At 34.3% G+C, this 10,651-nt stretch overlaps 1 protein-coding gene across 1 annotated transcript; it reads right to left on the bottom strand.

Annotated features, from left to right (window-relative positions):
• Nucleotides 1–8,680: 8,680 nt before the first annotated feature.
• LOC137826401 (uncharacterized) lies at nucleotides 8,681–10,451 on the bottom strand. Its single transcript, XM_068632360.1, has one exon. It carries the CDS (start codon nucleotides 10,224–10,226, stop codon nucleotides 8,793–8,795), a length of 1,434 nt encoding a protein of 477 aa, XP_068488461.1. The 5' UTR covers nucleotides 10,227–10,451; the 3' UTR covers nucleotides 8,681–8,792.
• Nucleotides 10,452–10,651: the final 200 nt, after the last annotated feature.

Below are 10,651 nucleotides of genomic sequence, written 5' to 3'. Positions count from 1 at the left end.
AACATGACTCTAGAAAAAACATTAATGATTATAAGATCAAAATGACTTAATTTACTGAAGAAGCCTATAAGAAGATATGTTTCAAAGAGAAGAACAAGAAAAGAGTCATACTTTTGCCGGTGTTGAAACTCTATCAAAATACTTTGCGCCCTAAAATATTTGTAAAGAACATTGTTTGTGTTCATTTTCGGAGAACTAGTGAAAGAACCTAACCTTATATACGTCAAAATATGTTACACTCTCTAATGAGCTAAGCTCATGATCTATTGATCACCCAAATCTCATGTTTGTAAAAGTCAGGAGTGACTTGTTAAAAGAATACTTAATTAAGTCAGAAATGTCTTGTGGAAAGAATACTTGGTTAAGCTAAAAGTGGTTTGTTGAAAGAATACTTAGTTAAGCCAGAAGTGACTTATGTAAAGAATAATTGCTTAAGTCAGAAGTGACTTGTTGAAAGGATACTTTGTTAAGTAAAAAATGGCTTGTGGAAAGAATACTTGTGTGTACTTTGTAGGTTGAGTCTGCTTAGTAGAACTTGTTTGGTTGGTCAAGAACTGGATGTAGTCTGTGCGATCAAACAAATCAATATAAAAATATTAAGTATCTTTTTATTTTCTTTAATCTCTTACATTGCGTGTTATACATCTATTTTATTGACTAAAGAAGGAAGGAGAAGATAAATCAACCTTGCAAAAATTCTTAACTTTATTGGAGTATTCATTTGTTTATCATTTGACAACACACACACACGATATCAATGAAAAACTAAAAAAGTTTTAAAATACAATTCAATCATCCCTTCTTGTGTCGTGTCCTATTTTTCACTAATCCTTTTCGTTTGATGTGTGTTCATATAAAGTGATTTTAGGTTTCTTTGAAGATCTTGGTTTGATGGGAGAGATTGGGCTTTTGTGCTTAAAAGTAGCATTTTATCTGTGAGTGAAATATTGTCTTGAACTTCCCTCAGATGGAAGTTTAGGATAAACTTGGCTAGTTGAGACCAAGGTTGATTGTTGAGGAGGTAAGGCTTATACTTGTGCTATTGATCGAATAAACGTACTTGTGCTTTCGTAAGTGTGCTTGGGAAGTTTATTGAGTACCTCATTCACCTCATTAACTATATTAATCTTAATGTGGATGAAGACATCCCATTCTCCACTGTGTTCATTTGTTGGCATTTATTGATAACGAACATCATGTAGATGTTTGATTCTAGAAAATAGCATACATTATGAAATATGAATTTTTCTCCTTTTCTACATAATCCTATCTTTGAATGTTGTTTCCATGTGTTTCATGATGAATGAAGGCAAGTTAATAGGCCTGTTCTGAAAAAAAAATATGGAATAACATGAATCGGTCTTCATCTGAAACGTTATCCCTAGATACTACACACGACAATACGATACTAAATAGGATGCCATGGATCATTCTTTCTAGTGACATCAGATTTGAGCTTTCTAGGAAATGCCTAACTTAAACGTGGTAGATGTTGGTTCCGAAATTCCATACAATAGTGTGTCAACCTCTTCTATAGATAGGTTATTGCCCCAATTGCTTGAGAATGATGAACCTTCTTCCTTTAAAAACTCATGTCTTGTCGATGTTTGTCATGGAGATTTTTATCTTCTTCCATTAAACTTCTCCTTCAATTCCATCTTCCATTGACTAAGCATTTGTCAAGAACCAACTATAGGCTTGATGGTTCCAGAGGTTCCTTAGAACAAGAAATTTTTACCAACTAATTGGACCAAATACTTTGTCCATATATTCCCTGCTCGTTCCACATTTACAAAGTTAAGAAAGCATTCAGGAATGAACTGATGTTCAATAACCATTATTATTACTTCTGCAACAGAGGAAATGAAGAGTGTCTTTTGTGCAACCTTCTTAGGAGCCATTGATTCTTTACAGTGAAGGCTTGAATAAAGATGAGTCAGAGAGGATTAAAGACTTTGATTATTTTTTTAAAAAAGAAAGGTTGTGAAGTATTTCCTTTTGCAAGATAGAGGAAGAATTGAGTTCCCTTTTGCGAGTTGGTTGTTGAGTTCCCTTTGATAGTGAATATGAAAGCATGGTGTCATGCTTCCTTAATTGTCTTCGATAAAAATTTTATGTCAAGACGCTTGGAGTGTAATGCATTAAAGGCTTTGTTGTATCATCATTATAACTCTTTAATGCAACTAAAATTCTCCAATGGCTACTCATTATGGATCAATTTCTAGTTCAGATGATGTTGACCACAATTTTTTTGTTCTCTCGTTTAAGCTATTTCTTTGTTCATTGTACTCATACCATAAAGAACATTTTCTTGTGGTACCCAAATTGTATTTGGTCCTTGGTTATTAGTTCTTAATGCTTCCCTCTGTTGTATACATACTTGCTGTTTAGATTGACCACTGAAAGGGCAAGCAACTTAAACTTGTTCTTGATCATGCAATATGCCTCTTAAGTCAAACTAAATTAGATTTTATTGATGCTTATCCATGAAATAGAGAAGAGATTTTTGAGTTCACAAACTTGATGTTTTTTCATATTTAAATATCAAATGGAGCGTTTGTTTGTTCATGATATGACGACTTCTCGTTTGATGTAGTAAAAAAACAAGTCTTTAAAGAAAAATTAAAAAAAAAATTGTAATCTTGTTCCAACATATTTAGAGGATGACAAATCATCTATATCAAAGATGAGGTATGATGCAACTTAATGTGTTTTAATAGAAGGGAGGTTAGAGATTGACGTGTACCTCACTTTTTCATTCAGTTGCATATGATGTTCCATGTTTGCAATGTTGCATATTTTCCCCTAGTCGCAGTCAAGTGATCAACCCTTTAGAAGCAAGCTTTGATACCAACTATGAAAATAAGGATAACACAAGAAGGGAGGGTTGAATTGTGTTTTTGTCTTCTTCTTTTTTTCGCAAATATCGTCTTATCAAATGCACTCAAATGATGATTGATTTTATCAAAGGATCATACTGTAACTCTTTCATAACTAGCTAACTTCATTGAATCATTTTTCTTCGATATTTTCTTATTGATTATAACAAATGATTATATTGTAATTCTTATGTTTGATATAATAATTGAATACATGATAATTTTTAAAACAAGCATCTTCAAAATAACTCTCCTTCTTAAGTTAGTACAAACAATAATATTTATATTGGTTCGTTTGTCACAACAAACTACATTCAGTTTTTAATCAATAGATTGAGTTGCACTAGGCAAACTAGTGTTGCAAGTACATTTCAAGTATTCTTTTGGCTTATGATCACTCTTGGATAGTCCCTTGAGTATTTTTTACACAAGCCACTCTTGACTTAACTGAGTATTCTTTTGATTCGCAGTCATTCTTGGCTTATCCCGTGGAGTATTCTTTCCTAAGCCAGTTCTAGCTCAAAGAGTGTTCTTTCGAATCACGACCAATTATGGTTGACCCCATCAAGGAGTATTCTTTTCCAAGCCACTCCTAGCTCAACAAAGTATTATTTACAAAGTCACTCATGGCTCAACGAGTATTGTTTTGCACCTAGCCAATCTTGGCTACTCCCTTGAGTATTCCTTACCTTTGGCACCTAGCCACTCATTGGCTCAATGAATATTCTTTTCCAAACAACTTTCTTGGCTAAGTTAGAAAGATTGAGGCTTCTTATGATTATCAAATCATAGAGTTTGTCTGTTAGGGAGTGTCTGCGTCTCTCAATGAAAACAAGATTTAAGATTTTTCTTAAAGTTCAAATTATGTGTTTGCTCTCTAGGGAGGGATTACATCTTTTTGACAAATACAAAAATAAGCATTCTCTCCTAAGTAGTTCTATGAACACTTGTAGTATTCTTCATGAAAATTTTATGAAACTAAGGATATGACATAATCTCTACTTTCAGCACAATGATCTCTCTCTTCTTCTTGAAAGTTCTAAGAAGTTTTCTGCATCTGAGCAACCTTTTGACACAAAGTGACTTCATCCCTTTTGATTTTCTTCTTGATGGAAGGCTTTATATAGACATTGAAAGAAGAATTCGCTGAGAGATTGTTTCTATCTGTTGAGTAGCTTCAACTTTTCTCAAGTCCTTTCTGTGTCTAACAAGCTTGAATATGAATGTTGCATTAAATGCACTCCTTCTTTACGCAATATCCTTGATTTTCGACAATGCTCATCTCCCTAGGTAGCATAGTCTTTTGCGCCATCACATGGTAAAAGTGCATACTATACATGGCATATAGCTAGGCCAAAGTCGAATTATTTTTTGTGTTAGGAAATTACTGAAGGAAGCAGCTTTAGCTCATGCTTCAAGAGATCATTTGGTTTGATGACATAATTTTTTGGAACTAATTTTATACTTCTTTTTTAAGGACTAAAAAAATAATTTTAAATATTAAAAAAAGACTTACTACAAGAAAATCATTAAATAGAAACCAATTTTAGATACCACAAATAATTATTTGTTAATTGACTAAATTAGATACTATTTTGGATACTAAAAAAATTATTGATTTCTAAATTAATTTTTATTATTGATAAATAGTTTATAAATTAATATTTAATTAGCTACCAAAGTTTTTGTTACCAAATTTTGAATCTAAATAATTGGTAGTTAAAATCTTGGTAGCTAATTTAAAAACTATTTATCAATAACAGAAACTAATTTAGAAACCAATAATTCTTTTAGTCTCTAAAATAATATCTAATTTAGTTAATATAACAACTAATTACTTTTAATCTCTAAAATTAGTTTCTATTTAATATTTTTTAATAGAAATTATTTTGATTGAAAAATTAAAAATATCTTTAAATCTCATACTAACCAATCCACGTATTTTTGAATTTTTTTTTATCAAATTAGTATTTATTACAAACAAAAGTTCCATCCATTTTTTTTCTTTAAAATTAAATTCTGAGATTCCTTTTCACCATAACCAACTTGTGTTTAACAATTTAACAATGACATCATGATTGAGATCCTTGACAAAGTGATAGAGCGAGAATATAACAACTACTTCATGCTACTTTGCTCTTACCCCACCTCATAATTCACATCATTAAGTGTTTTTGATAGAAGGAAATGACATCTTAACCGTTTTCAACTGGGTGCATGAATTAATGTCCTACAAAAACAAGTTTGATAAAGATTTTTCAAATCAACATAGTGTTGGATGCAACCACCATCTACCACCCTCACATAACAAAAGCATAGCATGTGGCAGTTACCATACATGCAGCTCACTCCTCAAAACCATTATTGGCAAAGCATGCATGTTATAATTATATGTTTCTTTCAACAGTGCAAATGCTAAATCATTTGTATCTCTTGATGATGAACCAGAATAAGATTGTTGCTTCAAACAGAGTCTTCATTTTGTCACTATCACTTGGATCAAGCATGTGTGTCATCTCCAATTTAGATAAACAAAAGTTCACATAACTTGTGTTGTAAAGTTGTATTTGTTCAATCATTTTTTTTGTCATAATCTTCTTTATACTCACTTACAAAGATGATTGATTCTAGGGAATTTTTTTCATATCCTAAAATCATAATTTTTAGAAATCATTAATCTTGAAATTTATAATTTTATTAAATTTTTTTAAAAAATAGTTATGTACAAACTATTGATTTTATTAGGTTGATGAAAAACACTGTTGTTTTTACACCTTTTTAGAAATCAAAATGTTTTTTTTACTAATTGTTTTTGTTGGAGATCCCACATCGACTAGAGATAAGAATATTTCATTGTATATAAGTGGGTGCAAACCTCATCCCATGAACCGGTTTTATGGGGTTGAGTTAGATTTAAAATCCACTTTGTAATATGGTATCAAAGTCATTTAAAGTCTATCCTAACAAGTGTTTGTTGGGCCTATCGTGCCATCCGCTATCGAACCACCCATAATATGTTGTCCCACGCACGAGCTTCAGTAATTGGGCTTAATAAAAGCAGATTAACTAATATTGGGTCATTGATCAGTTTCGCTTTTGGTCATGTCGGTCGGTCTGAACCGGGTACCGAGTCAGAGTCTCGGTCGTGCTTGTGACGGTAGAGCTTCCCAAGGTGGGACGTGACGTTGGCGGCGTGACATGACAGGTGTGTGGGAAACACTCGGCACATGACTGCGTTGTCTAAGGTGTACAAGCTCATGTGTGTGGTGTATACGTCCATATGCTCGTCGGGGTCAGTCGTACTGTCATAACAGTCCATGTTCAAGCCTTTCCACATAGCTGAAAGTTGTGCCCCCATCACACAATCAATGAATGGGTGTCGAAAGGATAAGTCTAGGGTACTGGTCGTGGGGACCGACCTATTCAGATAGGACTCACCCTCGGTCTCCTGGGTGTGGATTGCTTTCGGCTCCTCAATAATTCTAGGGTCGGTGGGGGTGGTAAAGGACTTCCCAACTGGATTACCCAGTCCGCCAAACGAAACCCCTCTACCAGCTTTTTCTTCATCTCTTCATTCTCTTTTCGAAGAACAAGAATCTCCTCTTCATTCTTCCACTTCACCTCCTCGTTCCCTCTCTTGATCTCAACCATCTCTCTCTACAGAGACATCACAAGCATCATCTTCTCAGCATCTAACATCCTCTCATTCGCCATGCTTCTGGTAGACACTATCTACTTCCCTCTTCGCACTGATTCTCTCGGCCCCACAGTTGACGCCAATTGTTCTTGAACGGGGTTGGAACCAAGAGAACGATTGAACCACTCCTCGGTTGGTCGGTCGATCGGTATGCACCTCACTCCTTCCTCTCGGACGAACTTCTGCGCTCTCACTCTCCCACCCCTCCTCTTCGTCTTGGACGAAAATAACCGCATTCGTAAATCAAAATTCTTTGATTTACGAATGCGGTTTTACCTTTAACCGCATTCGTAAATTCTTAAATTTTGAAGCTCGTCACACACAATTTCAAACTTTATTTCTCGTCTTTGCCTTCGTTTCGCGTTCGCACTCTGAGTTCGTCTCCTTCTGCTGTATCTGCATTCCATTTGTGCAATGTAAGTTTCTTGAACTCTCTTTCTTTCTCTTCATCTTCACAAATATATGCATAAATGTTTTTCGTTTTTCTTATATATGTTTTTTTCCTTGCATTGGTGGTTTCGAAGCACTGTTTCGTTGGCTGACATTCGTTTTTCTTACATTGTTTGGTTTCTCGCATTGCTCAGTACTCTTTCATTGTCTTCGTGGTTTCTTGTGGATTTTTTGGTTTGCTCCGTTGCTGCTTCCCTGTCCGCCGTCGCTTCTGCTGCCGCCACCGTTGTTGGCGCTCCCGTGACTCTTCATCAACGTTGGCTTCACACAAGATTGACGATGTTTTAAAATTTTTAATTTTTTTTAATGATTTGGCATATACAAGTGCGATTAAAGCAAATAACCGCACTTGTAAATGGTATTTATAAATGCGGCTATATAGCCGCATTTATATTTCTTAATTTACAAGTGCGTGTTGATCAAATGCGGCTATAAAGCCGCATTTATAAATTCGAAATAACCGCATTTGTTTTATGTTTATGCACTAGTGTGTGCTTATTTATATAATTAGTGTGGTCCATTTATTGTTATTGGACCTAATAAAAGCATATTAACTAATGTTGAGTCATTCATCAAGTCACGTCGGACCGCAATTAAGAGTGTCAGTTCTACCGGTACCTTAATCTTTTAATTCATTAACCATTTAATGACTTAGTAAAAATACCATTGTATTTTTTAATGAATTTTTTATTTGAATTTCGCAAAGTTAGATTTTGATTTCTTCTACAAGAACGTATTTATAAGAAATTTGACCAAAAACCATTATTTAGAAACATTATTGACTAAAACACTAGTGAAAAATGCTCATAAACAGTGGGTTTTTAGGACCTTAGTCACTAATTTTAAGATTGTAGTATATGAACAAGTCCAAATATTATTATTTTTAAATCAAATTTAAGAAAAATGTTATCCAACTTAAATTTTTGGAAAACTAATTTATTTCCTGTGAAACATCCCATATAGAAAAAAACATAAAATAAGTTTTTTCATAATTAAAATTATTTTATATATAAATTAAAAATCAAAATTTGAAAAAACTAATATAAAATAGTTACAAGCTAATTTATCTAATTTAATTTTAATTTGTATAGAATTTTTTAGTTTCTTTGTTTTAAAGTGTTTAGAGATAAATTTGGATTCAGATGAGAAAAAAGGTAAAACATTTTTTTTTCATTTTAATAATTATTTTTTAAATTGATACACTTTTTAAAAAATAAAACAATAACAACAAAAGTTTTATTCTGTCTAGTGAATTTTCCAATATGAATCAGAGTGTGACCAGACTCCCTCAGAGATCAAATCTTAAAAGATATTGTTCACCATGATGTCACTGTTACCAACTTTCTCCAAAGTTTTTCCTGGTTTTTCTCTTTTTTTTTTAACTAAAAATCATACTATGTACACAATATACTCTTCTCATTGATGTTTGCAGTTATTTTCTTTGCATGCATATAAACCATAATATAAAAATGAAATTCACCCCCTTCTTCTTCCCTTCAAATTCCAGAATGAAACTGTTTCCCAATTATCAACACAATTCAATAAACTTGTTCACAAGTTGACCTTTTTTAGACTAACTTGTGTAGACATGTAGTTGGTTATAATCATAACAGCACAAATGAAGTCCTTCCATAATTAATTAAAATGAAGAAGATGAAAAGGAAAAGACATTATATTGACATACAAAATATTTACTTCTGATCATGAAAGAAATGCAGAATTTCTGTCTTATCAAAGTGACAAAAAAATAAAAGCAAAAACTAGTTTCAATGGTTACTTTTTCTACCATACTTGCCAACATGGTTGAACCATCCAAAGCCTTTGAGGGCCTTGGAGAATTTGAGAAGGTTAGGTCTCCCCATTCCTAAATTCATCTTCCCTGTTGAGAATTTCAGAGCCTGTAAGCAGCACAACTTACCCTCCATGTCCTCCTCTTCCTCTTCCTCTTCTTCATCCTCACTTTTCTCAATCTCACCCTTCTTCCCTTTCTTGGTGTTGCTCTTCTGCAGAACCTTGTTGGACTCTGTCTCATAAGTCTCCCAAAGCATGTCCATTCCTTCACTCCCATCTGCATTGTGCCTTTCCTCAAAAAGCTTGCAAGCCAAGGTCCTCCTCCACTCTTTCTCCACTCTCATTGAACCAAAACTCCCATGATTGGACCCAAGTGCTTGACTACTCCCTATGCCTTTTCCACTGTACACCCAATTGCTCTCTGGACTCCCAACATTTGATTCTAGTCTCTGTGATAAAGACTTCACCAGCCCTGGTGCAGCAAAACCAAATTCCCCATCACTCACAGGACTCACTTTGTTGGTGTATATGTCTCTATTGCTCATCACTTTGGATCCACTTCTCAAGGGCAATTTCTCTTTATTTTCTTCAACTTTATTGTACTCAGCAATCAGTGGCTTCTCTTCTTTGTGCTCACAAGACAAATCTTCTAACCCTTCCTTTGCTTGGAACAAGCTTTCTAGGCACTTGACTTCTACAATTGGCATAGTGGCTTCCACTTTATCAACTTTCTCAACTGGGTTTTCATCCAAGATTTCTTTTTGGTTCTCCACATGTATCTCCTCTTGGGGACAATCTTGTTCAAAACTCTGTCGGGCACTAAATATAGGCAAATCTTCCAATGGAAACTCCAACTTTGGTTGTGAAAAAAGGTTTTCATCCAATTTAGCACCAGGCTCAAGATCTCCCATTGGACAAGAAACTTCTCTTCCTTCAACTGAGCACTCAACATCAACAGCTTCAAAGCCTTCTGGAAATTCTTCCACTGACTTAGGCTCAAACACTTCAAAGATTGATGCTTGGAACATGACAAGATATGCTTCAACCTCACCTAGCAACCCCATTTCCTCATCCATCTCATCAGCTTTGGAGTGAAGCCATGCCAGAAAATACTGCAAGGCAGAAAGAAGAATACCCCACTTGGACTCAGGAGTCTCAGAACCACGCTTGTCCTGAACAAGGTTGTTGGGAGTAAAAGTGAGAAGGGCCACAAGGAGAAGGGCCGTGGTGATGAAGAGAGGGGAGAGGAAAGAGAGGAGCCTGAGGAGGTAAGGGAAGAAGAAGATGAAGTAGGAGAAGTACAAAGGGTGAGAAACAACAGAGAAACAAAAGTTGAAGAAGATGGAGAAGAGGTTACTGGATAACTCATTCTTCTTGGTGGAAGTGTCTGAGAAAGATAACTCAGTCATGTTTTGTTCTTTTCTGTGTGTTGTGACCAAAGAAGAAGAGAGAAAGAGAGGAAATGGTTTGGTTTAATAGAAAACTAGGAACGGTGTTGTTTTGTGTGTGGATTGTGTTATGATTTTGCTTTTGGAAGTGAGCACGGCGTGAATATAGGGAAAGAGATTGGAGAGAGATTGAAGGAATAAGCGAAGAAAGAGTAAGAAACACTTCCATTTATGAAGAAAAAGCATCTTTACAAACTTTCCCTCTTCTCTCTTTTCTCTATAACAACCAACCACCACTTACCCACCTCAATTTTCTCACTAATTAAATTACAGAAAAAAAAATATTACTTTTACATTTATGAATTCAAAAACACGAGTTTATAACTGTGAAATGAGATAATATAATTTTAAAATTATTATAGTTTATATTTCAATAAAAAAATTAT

This window comes from Phaseolus vulgaris, chromosome 8 (assembly GCF_000499845.2).
Source record: "Phaseolus vulgaris cultivar G19833 chromosome 8, P. vulgaris v2.0, whole genome shotgun sequence".
In the NCBI taxonomy this organism is placed as follows: Eukaryota; Viridiplantae; Streptophyta; class Magnoliopsida; order Fabales; family Fabaceae; genus Phaseolus; species Phaseolus vulgaris.
The sequence above is the reverse complement of the archived record's forward strand: the minus strand, read 5'-3'. Positions and strand labels throughout refer to the sequence as shown.